The sequence below is a fragment of the Filicampus tigris genome, chromosome 1, assembly GCF_054856515.1.
Source record: "Filicampus tigris isolate MCC_2025a chromosome 1, RoL_Ftig_1.0, whole genome shotgun sequence".
NCBI lineage: Eukaryota > Metazoa > Chordata > Actinopteri > Syngnathiformes > Syngnathidae > Filicampus > Filicampus tigris.
Window position 1 is genome coordinate 35,532,351 of NC_141217.1, and position 18,687 is coordinate 35,551,037.

General features: G+C 41.1%; 1 protein-coding gene across 1 annotated transcript in view; it reads right to left on the reverse strand.

The window, feature by feature from the left end:
- Nucleotides 1-18,687, reverse strand: part of LOC147153850 (bone morphogenetic protein receptor type-2-like) — a 36,293-nt gene that overhangs the window by 10,806 nt on the left and 6,800 nt on the right. The window contains exons 2-6 of the mRNA XM_086036737.1: nt 6,331-6,516; nt 5,142-5,321; nt 2,930-3,037; nt 2,663-2,754; nt 2,066-2,296 (exon numbers count right to left, since the gene is read on the reverse strand). Of these exons, the coding sequence (XP_085892863.1) occupies nt 2,066-2,296; nt 2,663-2,754; nt 2,930-3,037; nt 5,142-5,321; nt 6,331-6,516 (797 nt within the window). The remainder of the gene's footprint in view (nt 1-2,065; nt 2,297-2,662; nt 2,755-2,929; nt 3,038-5,141; nt 5,322-6,330; nt 6,517-18,687) is intronic.

Below are 18,687 nucleotides of genomic sequence, written 5' to 3' on the forward strand. Positions count from 1 at the left end.
AGCATTGCTCTTGAGCTCTGACAAAACGAAACGCGACGTGTGTGGAGGGAAGAAAAATGGCCGAGTCTTTGTCACTTCACAACAATGCCGGACAAAGTTGGTTGATGCAAGGACACTTGTTCGAGTTTTCTCCCAGGTAAACCCAACAACCTGCCTTTTGGATCCAATTCCCACATTTCTTTTTAAGACATTTTATGGATTTTTTGAAGAACAAATTTTAAATATAGTCAATTGCTCTCTTCAGACAGGCGTCTTCCCCGCTGCCTTTAAAACGGCGGTGGTGAAGCCCCTTCTGAAGAAGAGCGGTTCTGACCCGAGCGTTTTTAATAACTACAGACCCGTATCCAACTTACCGTTTTTAAGTAAGATTTTAGAAAAACTGGTTTTCATCCAGTTGAATCATTTTTTAAATACAAATAATATTTTGGAGAAATATCAATCTGGTTTTAGGATGAACCACAGTACGGAGACTGCTCTTTTAAGGATCTTAAATGATATTAGGTGCACTGCAGACGTGAGAAAACTCACAGTCTTGGTGCTACTGGATCTAAGCGCTGCTTTTGATACAGTAGATCACCAAATTTTATTAAATAGACTTAAAAATCTAGTGGGCATCTCTGGTACTGTTTTTGACTGGTTTTATTCCTATCTCACAGACCGATATTTCTTTGTAAGTATGGATACTTGTTCCTCTAAAACTCATGAAATTAAATGTGGGGTTCCTCAAGGTTCGATTTTAGGCCCCTTACTTTTTAATCTTTATATGCTTCCCCTCGGGGATGTCATCAGGGGACACGGCATCAGCTTTCACAGCTATGCTGATGACACGCAGCTGTATATTGCCGTGTCTCCTGATGACACAGGACCCATTGATACCCTTTTAAATTGCATTTTAGATATCAAGTCATGGATGGCAGATAATTTCCTACAGCTCAATGAGGACAAGACTGAGGTTTTAGTTATCGGTCCCGAAGGTCAGAGAGAGAAGCTTTTACCAAAACTACACATTTTTAATCCCTCACACTGTGTGAAGAACCTTGGCGTCATTTTTGACTCTGAGCTCAGTTTTATTCCTCATATTAAAAATGTAACCAAGATTGGTTTTTATCACCTTAAGAATATCGCCAGAGTCCGCCCGTTTCTCTCTCAGGCTAACACGGAAGTGCTGATGCATGCCTTTATTTCCTGTCGTTTAGATTACTGTAATGCCCTGCTCTCTGGCCTCCCGAAAAAGAGCATTTCACCACTGCAACTACTGCAGAATTCAGCCGCTCGGGTGCTGACGAGAACCAGAGGGCGGGAGCACATTACGCCAGTTTTGAAATTGCTGCATTGGCTCCCTGTGTGTTTCAGGATCGATTTTAAAGTACTTTTATTAGTTTATAAATGTGTTAATGGTCTTGGGCCATCTTATTTATCTGATTTGCTTTTATCATACCAGCCCTCGCGGATCCTGAGGTCCTCTGGCGCCGGCCTTTTATTTATTCCAAGGGTGAGGACCAAAATGCATGGCGAGGCTGCATTCAGCCATTTTGGTCCTCACCTTTGGAATAGCCTGCCAGAGGATGTCAGGTCTGCAGAGACTGTTGATATTTTTAAGAGGAAGCTCAAGACACACCTTTTTAGTTTGGCTTTCAACAACTTTTAAATAATTTATCTTTTCTTTTGATTGAAGATAATTCTATGTTTTGCTTTGAATGTTTTAAAGCACTTTGAGTTGCATTTTTATGTATGAAAAGTGCTATATAAATAAAATGTGATTGATTGATTGATTGAAAGAGCAAGTGACAAGCGGATTTCACTGGTTTACATGCACCACATCCAGGTTATGACACAGGTTCCACCAGTATGTTTATTAGAAAAAATACTTCCGCTTATATTATGCTTGGATTTTTTTTTTTTACTGCTATCTCATCAAAACATTGTAAATACATCCAGTTTTAGTTCTATTTTATCATGAAGTACATTGAATAAGATGCGGCTTTGTTATGTCTTCATTGCAAGAGGCACATTTTCAACTACACTGCAAGTGCATGTCGCACACTCTGCGAGTCACTTCACTCACATGTGGGTAGTAATCCATGACCAGCAGGTACTCGGTGCGCCCCTCCGGGCCTGTCCGCTCATCGGCAGCCACAAAGCAGGCGATGTTGTCGTGCTCCAGGAGTGGCAGCCGGTAGATAGAGCATTCATTTTGAAAGTTCTGGCGGTTGTTGGCGGAGAAGACCTTGACGGCGACAGGTCGCTCATCGAGGGAGCCGCAATAGACAGCGCCGTATCGACCCCGGCCAATCAGCTACAAGTAGAGGGAAATGTAAGGAGAGCAGGAAAAAAAAATTGTCAGTAGTCTTACAATGCTGAACATAAATGAGTACATCCCTTTCGAAATGTAAGCAATTTATCCATTTGTCAATGAACAACAATCATTCTCGAAAGGTTGAGTTTTTACATTTAGATTTTTTTTCATTGATTTCAATCTTTTGTTTTGTTAAACTTGTCCTGAAATTCGAACCACGGAATTCTGCATTAGTGTTGTTGGGAGTGAGTGGTGGACTTGAACGGCCTTGTACAGGTGTATTGTCCCACTTGGTTACAGTGTTATGCATAATAAGTGGCATCCTTTCTTTGGAGAACAAAAAACGATCTTATTTCAGGAACAGACCTCGAGCAGTTTGAGATTATCCAGGTCCAAAGAGCTCTCAGAGCCAGCAGCTTCCATCATGTTTAGATTGTGAAGACCTTGCTTACTGTCTCCTGGAAGAAAAAACAAAACAAAAACATGCACACACACACACACACAAAGTACTTTAGAGGAGGTCCTCTCTGATCCCGTTTATTACAGCGATTACGACCCCACCAAAGCATTTAACAAATTTAGCCACTGAATGTGGTCTGTTCTTGCTCCCAGCGTGGCGCCATGCAAACTCACCACGCATCATGCGGTAACCAAAGAAAGCAGCTACCGCGATGATGGCCAGCACAGAGACGGTTGCCAGGGCAATGATTATTGTCTCTTCATAGCGCAGAGTGTGAGGGTCTGCAAGGATGACAGAAAAATAGACAGAGAAAATAAGAAAAGAATTGGCCGCAACATAACTGGTTGACATGCACAATTTAAGAAATCTATCTGAAACCCCTTCTCCTTAAAGCGGAGGTCAACCCAAACACATTTTTTTCAAGAATATGTTCCCAGCAGGCCCACTAGATGAAACGCGGCATTCTGATTAATTTTGCGTTTGTGGAATATAAATTAAGAAGCAAAATGCACTCGTTTTTAGCCATCTATGGGGGCGGCCATTTTGTCTTCTGTCGACTAAAAATGACATCACAACTGCTCACAACGACCAATCGCGGCTGACCTGTTTTCTGATTCTGAATCTTTTCTCCTCTCCCAGTGCGTGAGTCTTGAGAGGCAGTGCTCTGCTCAACTCTTGGAAGCCACAAGCAGCTTTGACTGCCGATTGGCTGTTACCCACTACACGAGCAACCAATCAGATCGCGCTGTGGGCAGGTCATTGCCGGAGAGACTCACAGCCACAGGAGACAGCAGACAGAGATGTGCGCCGCGGCTATCAGAACCAAAATAACTCTGTTTTGAATTCATCGCATATCGCCATCAAATGAATAAAATAAGGCCAACGCCGATAATCGCCAAAATGCCAAACATTGGTCCGGATAATAGGCCCGGTGATATCTCTATACTCCTTATTCATAAAATAATCATCCTCTGTCTCCGTCCTATTAAAGCGCTTCCTTCCTTACATTGTGTCACCTGAGCACCCCCCCAAAAAAAAATGTCCGTGCATGACGCCGTTTGAGAGAGGCAAACGTCGGATGCATAAACATTATTTAAAGCTCATTAGCTGGCTAATCTCGTATTCAAATCCACTTCCTTTACGGGCACGCATTTCTGGGTTAACAGTTTGACGAACAGCTTGCATTGTATGTGCACTAGTCCCCCACACTGTTTACAACTGTTTAAGTGTCAACCCAGATAGTATTTAGCTGTCAACACAACCGCCGTCGGTCAGCAGACTGACTGGCGATGTGCAATCTTTTTTGGACCGCAGGACGAGTGCTCCTCCTCTTGTCCACTTGAAGCAAAGTGAAGTCAGCCCTTCCGAACACAAACACAGTGAAGACGGCACGAGATAAGCGGTGCGTTGTGATATTTCACATTCGGTCTGAAGTGGTGTATTGGACAATTACACACGCAAGACTGAACCAAACAAATACGCTACCAAAACTAATTGAACGCAATCAACGTCAGGGATGGGAGATGTGCCAGACATGTCAGCAAGTAAAAATGAAAGTAAGTAAAAAAAAAAAAACTGATTACAAATTAGAATATAACTTTTGATCCAACATGCTGAAACCCTTCTTTCTTTCTTTCTTTCAGACTTCCTCTTGTGTTTGTCTTTTCACCTGTCTGCTAGCAGAACAGTCACCAACCCACCCGCAGACAGACTGATAACCCCAGACGCCTTTGCATTCCGAGGAATGTGGAGTGGCAACATGAATGGTAATCTGCGCGCGTGCGTGCGTAAATGTGTGTTGCGCCACCTGGCCCTACACACAGAACGCACACGTGCACGCACACGTGCACGCACACGCACACAACGCATTTTATATACTGCTAATCCTTGAAGAGGGAACAATTGACAATACATGCGCTTTCTTTTCTTGACATCGTTCAAAGTATGACGACTTCTTAGCTATCAGCACTGATCTTGAAATGCTGTACTTTTCCGTGCAAGGAACATTATTGGAAATGTTTATCATACAAAACTGATAAAATGTTAAAATCCAGAGTTGATGTCTGAACGGACGCACGGAGAAGCGAGGCGAAGCTCCTTTACGCCATCTTAAAACAGAGGGACCGATGTGGGTCTGATTTGGCAGGGCCACTAACCTAACCCGAGGGACGGCGAGCTGGTCCGGACCAACAATACGTTTCGGAACTTGGGTATCTCAGATGTCCCAGGAAATTATACACCAGGAACTAGAAGTTATAGATAATATATGGCTCTCTAACAAAATTAACCACAAACATATGAAAACAAATGGGGGCTGAGGTGCTTAGTCCAGTTCGTTGCCGGTGTGTATGTGCTGTAGGTGTGCGTTAGTGTGTGCGCACATACAGATTGGCTGTGCAGTGGTGGGCCTGGGAGGCGAGAAGTCCTCTGTGAAGTTGACGTTGCACATGTCACTGCCGCAACAGCAGAAGTGGTACGTCCCATTCTGGGTCTGAGGCGACAGGTTGTTCACCACGCAGCGGTCATCGCGACATTCTTGGTGGTCGCCAAGGTGGGTCCAACAACCTGGTTGGGGTTGACAACAACACCGATATTGAAAAATTACAAGGGCCGAATTTAGATCCGAGTGCCCGCTCTGATTTAGTGTCCAACATCCATTTTTTCCCCAGACATCACACAGACAGCGACAAGGACTACAGGATAATGCTCGCGGGGTGCGATAATTACGGATGTTCGACACAGGTCAAAAGTGTGGCTGCGCTTCATATAAAAAAAAAAAAAAAGAAGACCAAGCTGCTCAATGCAACACTCAAAAAATTTATCTCATGCAAAATGTTGTAAATATGGAAATATGTGAGTTCAACAGATGGCAAGAAGTTGTTCGTTTTCCAGCAAGTTATTTATTTTGCACACGCTTCCGCCTCTGATCCTACTCCTGGCCTTCAAAATAAAAGCATTCCAGAAAACCATTACACAACACAAACGAGGTTGCGCGTCTAATATGATGAAACAACTCCACTTACATGGGGTGTAATTGTTAAGAGTGTTCGGTCTTTGACTCTTTGCGTCGACCTACTGCTGTTCCTACCCGTCGAGACGTCCTGCAATGCTTAGTGTGCTCGTGCACGCATGCTAACAACGCCGCCGGCGGTGGGGTCGCCAGCTCCGAGTCCGACCCTCAGCCAAGTGATACGCAGCGCAGTCAGAATCGGGTAAGCATACAAATGAAATACTGTATGCTTAATGCCCACATCGAGCACAAGCTTTCCTTTTTATTTGCATAATTGGCTCGCCCATAATGGGTGTTAAGTAGCATGCTACACACTGCATTATTGCGTTGTATTTTCGTGAGGTGCTCCAAAATAAAGCTCTCTTGCGGATAATTCAAGCTCATAGGTTTGATATTAATTTGTCAAAAAATATCCATTGAGAAAATCAAAGGAAAATTCATAAGAACCACCCAAATTCAAACAATGCCCAACCCTAAGGATTAGTTTGAATAATTTACAAGGGATTTGTTGTTTGGGATTATATCTGTGCTTTTTATGTTTGTGACTTGTGTGGAGAGTCCTACCTTGTTTGACTAGTCGGACTTCGCCTGGTGGACTTTTCTCCCACAAGCCGAAGCAGTGGTTGCCCATGGCGCATCGGATGGTGGTATTCTCCGGCGAGACTCGGCCCTCGCCCCCTGCAACTCGCTCCACCTCCGACTGCTGCTGCTGGTCTGTGAAGGCACACTCTCGCTCTTTGCCCTGCGCCGCTACAACCGAGACAGAAGATGGGACTTGAGTATAAATCATATTCAAAAGTGCAGTGCTTTTGCTGAACATCTAACAAACAGTGGTGTGTTTTGACCTTTCACCCACACCGCTATGTTTTATTTGATGAAAATAAACAATACAGTGAGAGCTGAGAAACATCTTCGGAACAGAACACGTTTGATACCAACCCTTTCAAATGTGATCAGGGTTTATTTCATTTCAGGAAACGCATTTTTCTTACGGGATATGAGCAAAACTATGAATGTTACTCATTCAAACATCTGACATTTTACCCGGGTTTTGCTTGACTCACAGCTCCCCAAAAACGTGACAACGCTTGCCACTTTTCAGCCAAACATCAATACACTGTGAAATTGTAGCCTAAAGGTCAGAACCAATACAGAAGCGCAGAGACAGAGGGGACATCACAATCAAGTGCATTAACTTTCGCTGTGACGCTCATCGCACACATCAAATCACTCATTCAACTGCTAACCCAACATAGGGGTCAACGTAGAAGTTAGAATTGGTGGATCAGTTCTTACTGCAACACCAGATGTGATTATGTATGTCATCAACTCATTATGGAGTAGGAAGATGGAATGGAATGGAATAGGAGACATTTAATTGACATATTATTCACATAAATCAGTGAAAACCCCCGACATGGCCTGGATATAATTTGAAGTTCTTCATTGTTAAATATTGCCATAGAATGTCATTGTGCAGAGTGGCAATGATGGCAGAGTGGAATATCTCGAGCCAAAGTCAGTGTTTGGGTTTGCATACATAAACTGCATCAGGGATAATCGGAGAAAAGAAACACGATATGCTATATTGTATGTCCTATAAACAGATCCTCCCTTTCCTCTGTTTGGGTAGGGGTGGGGGAGGTGAGGCAAGGGTGGATGTGTTCTGCCCAAGGTCAAGTTAGCCTGAGTGGATGGCAAGCAGAGTGGTAGACAGGGTTTTCTATCATGCCCCCAACCACATAAGAAGCAATCAAATTGGCCAATGTAGAACTCTGTTTAGTGTTTTTTTTTTTTTTTTTTTAAACGTGCTTAGGACCATTAAGAAAGCTTAAGTGTCATTTAAAACACTCCCTGTAGCGTTAATAAAAGACTTCACGCAAACAAAAACGATTTATTCAAAAAGTTACATCATTTTCTGTGGGATATTTTTTTTAAATACAAATACTTGAGATACATTGGGCACTTTTTTTTTTTTTACAAACATAAAAAAAAGTCTTCCAAAATTTTCCACGCAAAGAGCGAGGATCATGGGGAGAAAATCCACGGAATATCTGAACCCCTAAAATTGGAGAGGAACATTTTTTTTTTTTTTTTTTTTTTTTTTTTTTTAAATCAGTGAGGTAGGTGCCAACCTGTGATAATCCAAGGGTCTACTGCGCTATGAAAAACAGCACTGCTTTTATAGAACATCCAGTGTCATTATATAAGCAATAGCACACTAAAATAATCGATTTTCTAGACATGATATAATGCAGGTCTGTGTTCTGCACCTACGTTAATTGGCTTGATTGCGTTAGCTTCTGTGTCATTGTCATGTCACAAGGCATCTTCCACTGTCCAATTGTATTTACCGCAATTAGTTTTTGTAACATTTAGTCTTCAAAACTGTGCGCGGCTCTATAGGGAAAAACAATGATTCCTCATTCCGAAATGACTAATAAAGTTCTCAAACTTTCTTATAAGTCTAAAGTTCTTGAACAACCAAATGCTTCCTTGCATGAATCAATTTCCTTAACTATGCTTCAAAATTACTGGAAATGTCCTGATGGAGGGAGGGGTGGCGGACATCGGGATACATGTTGCAATGGAGGAAATATATAGGAACAATAGAAGGAAGTGCACAGCCAGTGACAACACCCGAGCTGGTAAAACAAACAGACTAACCTTGTTGGCTAATAGTTAGGCTAATAGATAGTTTTACAGGATCCATGAGTGCCACCTATCTCTCTCGCAAATTTTTCCTGTCTATTGTTGAATGTAAAAAAAAAAAAAAATCACCTTTACCAGCAGCCATAATTTGAAGCTCACAGCGGTCATAATCTAATCTACTGTACAGTACTGTTGTCTAAGGATCGAGATTAGGCAGATTGGCATTGCAGTTTGAGACTCAAAATACACATTTTGTGCCTAACCAAGTACTTAGTAACTTAATTCGTTCTGCGACCCCGTTCGTAACTCGAAACGTTCGTAAATCAAGGTAAATTTTCTAGGGTTACAGCTATTGAATATTTTGATATTTTAATATCCTACTGAAAGGTTTATCGAATAATTGCGTATTCTTGTATATATATATATATATATATATATATATATATATATATATATATATATATATATATATATATAAAAAAAAATCTTGGTTATAAGTACTCAAGACAGAAAAAAACCATTTCCACTAAATGCAGGTATGTGAATTAAAACCTTTTTTTCTTCCGGCAAGCCCAATGTCACGGAACAAAACATTTGATACTTTTGTCAATATGTTAAGATTTAAGCAAGTTATGTCATTTTAAAGCCATCAAAAAGCGGGCAAAAATGTCTAAAAATGTTCTCAATTATTACAATGGAATGGCCTGTGAGTGAGCGTCTGTGCGAAGCGGTGTGCGCATGTTTAGGGCCAAGTAAGAGCAAAGAGAAGCATTTTGAGTCAGTATAAGCGCAGGGAATGACTACAACTGCCATAAAAGCCATCTCTGCAGTGCGACACCTGTCTGCCTGTTGTTTGTTTGGCTCCCGGAGAGTCCAACACCATCTCTGGCACCAGACGGCTGGCTTTTCCTGGTGGATGGCTCTCCTGCATCTTCCCCTTTTCAAGGTTAGGCGACACAAATTTTGGCAACGTATCACGTTCTTCAGCAACGTACAAAGTGTACGGACCTTCGTCTGCATGTCCCCTAAAACCATAAAAATGATTTGTGATAGGTCGATATAAATATGCCAGCTGGCTTTCAACACTTTTTGGGCGGTCAAAGACGAGTTATCCTGCTGTGCGAGCGATAAACATTGAAATACTGCATGAAAAGCATCAAACTGAAACAGCGGCAAGAGGAGATTCCACTGTACATCACATCTAAAAATAGATGCAAAAAACACATTTTTAACAAGCCAGAGCTAACTTTTCTGAGGAGTGCAAAAATAACCTGCACGATGTGATCACACAAAAATGGAGAAAAAAAAAAATGGACAGGAAAAACGGTGGAAACGAATCAGTTGTCACCTATACATACAACAATCGAAATAACTTTTTTTCTTTGAAGTGTAATTTGTCCTAATGAAGGACTTCATTTGAGAAGCAAATTGGTAATTTTAAGGAGAAATTTTCTACCCCCCAGTTAATCCCAGGCTGCAGCTATCGAACATATCAGCATTCAAGTATCCTACTGAAAATTCAATAGTGTATTCGGGTAAAGTTTATTTATCAAAAACATAAGGCATTAAACACAAAAAAAGGCTTTAACAGCCTTTGTGCAACATAATACACAGAGCTGGGCAGTCCGTCCCGGGTGCGATACGGTCCGTCCCTCCATTCCCGGACGGACGCCCATTTTTGGGGCGGAGGATGGGGGTGACACAAAAAAAAGGGGCGGACTAAGCAAGGGCGTAGGTGGATTTTAGTCCGGCCCACTAATCGGTCCTCATGCGTGTGACGTGGTCGCGTGACGGACAAAGTCCATCTCAACCTTCTTTAGGCTTCTTTATACTCCCGTGTCGGCGCAGTGACGTGTTCGCAGATAACGCGAGCACATCGAATTCATCAAGTGGGGGACAAAGATCCGATAAAGATTTGAGTACTGATGTCATTTTTACATGCAAACCTATCATATATGTGCCAATGTTAAGATCATCCAAGTGTCCCTTTAAATTAAATATTTCAGTGAAATTGTTTTGATGATTCACATGTTAGATAAAAGTCCTCAAGAAGAAGTTTAATGACTATGTAGCTCAGGAAATAGGAGACTTTTCTCAAATTCAGACCTCTTAGATTTCTGCCTTGGATTCCACGTGAATGGTCGAGACAGAAAAAACGTATCTATCATTTTTGGTACTTGAATTATTTGAGGACGCATTTCAGTCCTAAACAGCACTGAACCGTCCGTTCGGCCACGCTGAGACGGTTCGCGCATAATTTCTACAAAAACTTTGTGCGTAACGTTATTACATATCCCTTCGCTTCTGTGAGGGGCTCGAAAGGCGGCAAAGGCAGCAGCCCCGGTGGGTCCCTCATAAACAATGTCCGGTTTAGGGTTAGAGCTTGTCTTTGCACCAAACTGAATCGTATTACCGCAATGTGTGTACAAAGTGTCGATGGTCAATGTGTTGTGCAATTCGCATTAGTCCTCGAGGCTAATAGCTGCAGCTGCCTTCTTCCTCAATGCGAGAGCCGCTAATCAAACTGTGGGCTTGTGACATTACTGCCTCAGTGCAGGGCTGTGGTTAGTCATTTGGGGCCCAAAGTAAACAACCCCCGTACACACAATGTTTCTAGACATTAATATACACTGTGCTCCTATGCACAAAGTGAATTTATTATATAAAAAAGGAAACCAATTGGTTGTTTGTTATTATGTGAAATGTATAAAGTCCAAATACAGTTTATCTGAATACATGACTATTCTATACACATTTTCAAGTTTACTGTTTAATAAAACCCTTGCCCATGAGGAAAAAAAATTGCTCCTCAAAATTACTAAATTGTTCCTCAAATGAAGTCACTGACAAGCAAAATTGCTCACCAAAGAAAATAAGTTGTTTTCCGAGACTCGGTTATCTCATCTCAAGAAACCACAGATACAGCCCACAGAATAGCCGCTCTGCACAAACGATGTAGGATATTTCTTTGGCAGGGATGGAATGTTGGAACAAGCAATAATATTACACTGAAGGACAGTAGGTACCATGGCAAATAGTGAGTCCTATGCATGCGCAGACTAAAAGAAAAGTGGAGCCTGAGGCAATCCTTAAATAAAATGCAGAGGGAATAAACAGGGGAGCCATGTAATTGTGCTCAAACCATGGCTGTAACAAGGCTTTACTTATTTCCAATTTCAACTATGAGAGCATTTCTGCAGGCCCGGTGTCATTGTTTTTTCTGAAGCTTTGCTTGACCGAGCTTGGTTCTTTAACCAAATTATCTCTTAGGAACATTTCTGGTTGGATGCCAATCCCAGTATTTATCTGTGATTGGCCATGGCAGACTCTGCTCCTGCTTCTTCGCTTTGCTGCAGAATTTGAGCTCTGCTTCCACTGCTGTTCTGGATAGTGGGTTAGAGTGTGCAGGCAAACCTAGCGAAGCGTGACACATGAGAGAGAAAGGCCCGGGTGTAGCTCTTTTTGCGAGCTTGCTCATTGGACGATGGCTGGCACTTTGTGGTTACCCATGGCCCAGATATTTGTTAATACTCACCCCCTCCATCCGCTCCGCCATCTATCCCCCACTCCAGCCCAGTAACCCTCCTCCCCAGGACTGGCCCTTGGTGCCCCCTACCCTCCCCCTCAAACAACCCCCTTCCGCTCAGCCTCATTGCTGAAAAACAACAGATCTAATCTGACCCTATTGCCAGGGCCCATAGGAGACATGCAAGATACCGCAGTTAGAATACTACAGGGTGCCCCTAAAGTCTGGACACATAAGCAATTGACGTTATTGCATTGAATTCACGTGAATCTTGAACATATCAAACTTGGCATCGAAAATGTTGGAAATCATACTGAAGGGATCTCTTTTGATTCCAACTGAATATACTGATGGGTTGTTTGCTTTCACTCATCAACAATTTTTTAAAACTCTATATCGATGACAGGAGGACTGAGAATTAGAGGGGGGCTGCAAATCCATGGATGCATCCATTATGCACATTATGGTTCTGTCTACACCAGGGGCCACCAACGTGGTCCACGCGGGCACCAGGTAGCCCTCAAAGACCACGTGATTAGCCTTTTGTAAAAAAAAAGATAATCGGTAATGGGACACTGTGACTATGTTTACATGCCAATAAACATTTTAAAACTTGAATATTAGCAGTGTTTGGGTTTTTAAAAGCCATGTAAACACGCGCAATAACATGAATATGCCCTTATTTGGGTTTTTAAAATTCAGAATATCATGCCCAGGTTATTCTTTCCAACCCAAATAAATATGTGTGCATGTATACGGCGATCGGAATTTCGTGTATGCATGGGACATTCTGCGCAAGCTCAACTGCAAGGAATCTTGGTCTTTGTAGTACAGGAAGTACTTGTATGCGCGCTGTTTGGCGCGCAGACCACCGGAAATACACGTTTAGTGATAAATAAAACATGGCAAATTCTAGAGTAAGTACGACAAGACACTTTTAAAGTGAGGAGGAAACCGTCTGCTTCATTCCTGTGGTGAGTGACATGAATATAACGCATTTTATTGACGGAAGCAAGTAACAAGCGGAGATGACGTATAATTGCGTCATAACTTCAGTGCATCGCCGTTTCAATCAGATTATTTAAATTTGGGGGGTAACTCTGTCCGCTCAAGCCATGTAAACAGGTTATTCCGAATGACTCAGAAATCGGAATTTTTACCTTACCTCGAATATTGACTGCATGCAAACGCGGTCTGTGACTGTGATCATTTAAAATAATATTTTTCTTTTATCACTGCGATAAATTGTTAACATGATTAATGTATTCACATTAATTAATATCATTAATTATAAATAATAACATACCATAACATTATTAAAGGTAATTTGGGCACATTTGTTATTTCAGTAGTCTGCATGAAACTCGTAATCCTTGAATTATCAGTACCCAAGAAGTAGGTTGTGGTTTCAAAAAGGTTGGGGACCCCAGGTGGCCACCAGAAATATTCTTGCTTTCCTCCCTGTAGTAATGTTTGAAATTTGAGGATTGGTTGGAGATTTAAAAAAAAAAAAAAAAAAAAAAAAAAAAGAATTGCTGCCATAACTAAAACATTTCCAAATTACTGTACGTAGCCATAGAATTTCAAATCAATTCCACAAAACAATATTTTAGGTAATTACTTTTACCACTCAGGACTGAAGTTTCCATTATTGCGGAAAGTCAAGCTATTTACCAGCCCTAATCTACCTGCTACGGCTGTTGTTTGGGTGCTGAAGTGGGATGGGTTGGATTCAGGGGCCTTTGCTGACACCCCCAATATTCCAAGCCTGTTTAAGGATGGGAGAGATGAGGTGGGGGCAAGTACGTTCTTAATCCGTGCCATCTGTTGCGTAAAGACTACCATCCCCTAAAATCACCACCACTACTCAGTCTGTGTCTGTCTGGGTCTGGTACAGTTATGTTAATCCCAGAGTTTACACTGCCCTCAAATCATAGGGCCACAATTACTGACCACAATGCTTTTGTACCACAACCTAGCTTCCACCCCATAACCCCTGCCCCCCCCCCCTCCTTAGCCACACGCCATACCCTAACTTTCCCAAATATGTGATGAAAACAGATGATTGAGGTGGTGTTCTGTTAGTAGACAAGGGGTGCAGGGGATAATCTCAGATGATTTATGAACAAAGCACATGGTGGTCACTGGTCACCAGTGGTCGATCCCAAAATGGGCTGGTTGATTCATAGTCGATAGTCGATTGTAATTTTTGGTTGTATAGTGTAGGGCCCGATTAATCGGCCGGACAATTACATTGGATGATATTTGCATTTTTAAAATTGGCAAATATCAGACGATTTTTTTTAATGATTTATTTTTTTCTACACTTCTACACATTACCAAAAAAGACAAAGTTAATGACATTCAAACACGCCCCCCCATTTTTTTTTTTTTACCATTTAACTCTCTGTCGTAAAGTTGAATAAACACGAAAGGAAAAAGTATTGTAAAACGGTCAAATGTTCTGCCTGTAATTCATATTTCTGGTGTTATAAGCATTAAAGCCACCCCCCCCGCGTCCCCCAAAAAAGAAGTTATTTCATTCGTTATTTTATTCATTATACAGTAGGCATATTGCAGAATCCTTATACCTGGAACGTCAGCACTTTTAAGGTGACCCTAAAAAGAGCATGTTTGTTAACTATTAACGCAGCATTAACACTGACATTCCAACATTTTTTTTTTAACTGAAAGGCAGCATTTCCCAAACATTTAGTGCCACCGACCGAATGAAGACATAGCTTAAAGGACAGGTATAGAAACAGATGAAACATCCGATTAGGATTTTTGGGGATGCTCATCAATCAGCGAGTTAAAAAAAAAACAACAAAAAAAACGATAACCAATCACCACTACGAGATCAAAATGGAACGATATGTCTATTTAAAGAACTTATTTATTTATTTGTTGTTATTTATCATTTGATTTTACTTACAAGAGGACGGTGTAAATGAATCAACATTAACATGTTAAATATGACAGATTATAGCCGGTGGCAAGTTTCTCTCTGTAGTCCCTTGGTAGGTTATAACTTTTTAAGTATACTTGTTAGTGCTGCACAATATATTGAAAATATATTGACATCGCTATATTGGCCCATGCAATATGCATATCGCAAAGACAAGCAATACGTTTCTTATGGAATTGTATGCTTTTATAAGAATTTGACCAGTCACACGCAAATTTAAATACCTTGTGTAAAGTAAACTTGGCCAACCATTTTTGAGTAATACTAACGGCTAAAACTATCTTAAGCATACTTCCGTTAGTTTTTATGATGCAACCCACCCAGATTCATAATTAGATCCATAGCGACATGCGCAAATGTTCTGCAATCTCCGGTAATCTTCTGCGAGTGACGTCACTTGGAGGGATCGAGTTGCCAGGAAGCCAATGTTGATTATTGTCCCGTTAATTGCTCTTTGCCGTTGTTACTGTGTTTTTCAGCGAAATGCCTCAGCGCCACATGGCGATGCATCGTTCACAGTCAGGCCAACAGTTGTCTGAGTGGTCAAAAGATAAGAATATCAATCCATCCATTATCTATACCGCTTTATCCTCAAAAGGGTCGCGGGGGTGCTGGAGCCTGTCCCAGCTGTCTTCCTGCAATAGGCGGGGTACACTCTGAACTGATTGCCAGCCAATCGCCGGGCACACAGAGACAAACAAACATACACACTCACAATCACACCTAGCGGCAATTTAGAGTGTTCAATTAACCTACCATGCATGTTTTTGGAATGCGGAAGGAAACCGGAGTACCTGGAGAAAACCCACTCAGGCACGGGGAGAACATGCAAACTCCACACCGGAGCCGGAATCGAACCCATGATCTATGAAGTGTGAGAGGTAAAGAGGTAAGAGGGAAGCAGCACTCTGTCCAACTCCATAACCCTATGTGAACCTTTCCGGACAGTTTCTAAAATGGCGACATTGCATAAAAAAAAAAAAAGTTGACAGCGATAAATTTGACAATTTAAGGAAAGGTGGAAATTGGACTTTTTTTCCCCACTGAAATACGCAACAACTGTGTCTGCCTCATTTGCAAGGAAACTTATTTGCCTGTTTTTAAATTTAAATGTTCAGTGAACATTTATTTTCAACAATATTCCATGTTTCAAATTTACTCTGGCCTGTGCTGGTGAATATGATATATCTATTTTTACATATTTATTTCCGTTATTGAATTAAAAAGTTCAGGGAACATTTAATTTCCGGTTGTTATTTATGTTTGAAATGTAATTTGCGCTGGTGAATACCATTTCTTATTTCCTTGTTTTTAAATCGAAAAGTTCAGTGAACATTTTGTTGCCCGTGTTATGTCATGCGCCAAATGGAGCAAAAGACATGTTTAAGAATCTTGAAATTTAAATAAAAAAGAAAATCAAAAACGAAAGGCAGACTAGTTTACTAAAATGTGCTTGGATTTATTGGTGTTCCATGTTAAAAAGAATGTCAGGATAAAATCCACAATTTCACCTCACCAAATCTGGCCCTCTTTGCAAAAAGTTTGGACACCCCTGGTTTTAATGGCCATGCTTTGCATGAGGCCCGGGAGAAAGAGAAGACATGATAATAGAGGCACATTTTCCCTACATTGAAGTGGAGAAAAAAAATCATTATGCTCGATTTTAGTCGAAGAGAAGGAATGTGGGCACAAGGTAGCTGGAAAAAAACAACTTAAGAGACACGTCGCAGTTCACCACAAAAACATTGTGGTAAGTTCACAAAAGGTTTGGTGGTGGTTGTTTATAACGGAACATTAAAGCAGCACCTATAATGATCCAACAATGACGCTAAATCAACCGCTAACTAATGCTCATTGTTATAATGGTGTGTGAAGCTGAATTTGTGCTGACTTAGGTACGTTATACTGGTTGGGTAACTATTGGATTGTAAATTTAGTTAAAGCACAGAGAAGTATGTGCTTATCTAGGAACTGAAATAATTCATCTAGATAAAATCCAATAATACGCCACACATAATTCTAAACAACTTTAACTTACATTTTCATACATGAAATATGCCTGAACATTAAAATGTTCAATATCTGCTGACACAAGCGTAATTGTCCTGACTAAATTGTATTGTATTGTATTGGTTACGTAAAGCCGAAATATTTGACAATGTAAAATGAACACCAAAAAAAGTGTACATTTGGAAATCATGAAAATGCCAAAACTGTATTTGGTAGAACCACTAAAGTAAACCATTTATTTTTGATCTGTGTGTGATCTGACAGCGCCACAACATTGTTTGATTTTAATTGGTGAAAATAGCTGCATAAAACACAAATTTAGCAAGCATATGCAACCCATCTGATGGATTTTAAATGTTCTGCTTTACTTGAACCAGACAATCAAATTAAGTGTGAACACAGTGCAGTACACTTTATATGTACGTTTCCAACCGCAATCCATGCTGTTACTAACACTATTCTTCAAAGCCGGCTGTTGAAAATCTGCCCGAGGTCCTTCTTGTGATACTGTATCTTGCTTCAATATTAAATACTTTAAATGTAATCTTACAATTTGAGAGGAAGAAGAGGGAGAAAAGAAGCAAAGTTTTGTTACCCCTCTCGTCTCGTTTTACTCCAGCAACATGTGGCAGTCATGTTGCTGGAATAAAAACATCTTTGAAAGAAAAAATGTATAAGGGGGAGGGGGGGGAAGTCATGGCGTCATCAAGATGGAGATAACTTTGCCTCATGTTGAAATCTCAACTGTTCTAACTGACCTACAGCATTTGATGGGATTAACTTTGATCAAAATCTTTAACTGGCAAAAAGACTGTAGGAGGTTGATTTGGCCAGCCAGAAAAAAATCCACTGTTTTAGCCGTGTGTTTTGTGTCATTATCTTGCTGCATGGTAAAGGATCTCCCAGTCAGTCTGGTGCCACCATGTTTTACAACAAATGATTAATGAGCACATCTTACAAGAAGTCATGCAAGCCAAAACAAAGCCATTTTTTCCACAAAATTTCACAGATTAATTGGCCTTTCATGGTTGGGATCATGAGCAGATTGTTTCTATTCAAAACCTTTTGCCTTTCCATCACGTTGGTTAAGATGAATCTCTAGTCGGGTTTACATGGAGACTTTTTTGTCATTCGGAATGTTTACATGTGACGTCGTCTATTCCGACCGGCAGTTTACTAGCTCTACCCTGTAAATCAGATCAGCCGTATGACGCGCAGAGATTGATGTAAACATCACGTGATCTATCACGATGGAGTTCATTAATCTATTTACCACAGTATCCGTGATTGTTTTAGCACTTTTATTAAAGCAGCATCTTGATAAAAATAAGTTAGGAGTTCTTTAAAGGCCTAGATAGACCAATCCGACGTTGGCCAAAAGTGACCTACGCTTTACCCCCTGTGGCGTCGGGCCGGCTGTCGGCACGTCACGCTGGAAAAATACACCACAACGACAGACAGCGACGCTTACCATTAAAGTACCTTTTGCGCATAAGTGAGATATAATACCCTTCCATACCATCGGCGGCGGTGGTCACTATTTCTCATGGTTAGAAAATTCCAATTGGAAAGCTATTGGCTGGGGGCGGATTATAAAAACGTAAACAAAGCATTCAGCTATATTCTTCGCTCACGATGAACTCATACGCGAAGTAAACCTTCACGTTCTTAACATGGTATCGTGAAATACTTCAATTGTCAACCCGTGCTCTTGTACTTGTAAGAAGATTAAGGCAGCGGAGGCGTGCTCTCTGTTTTTCCGCAT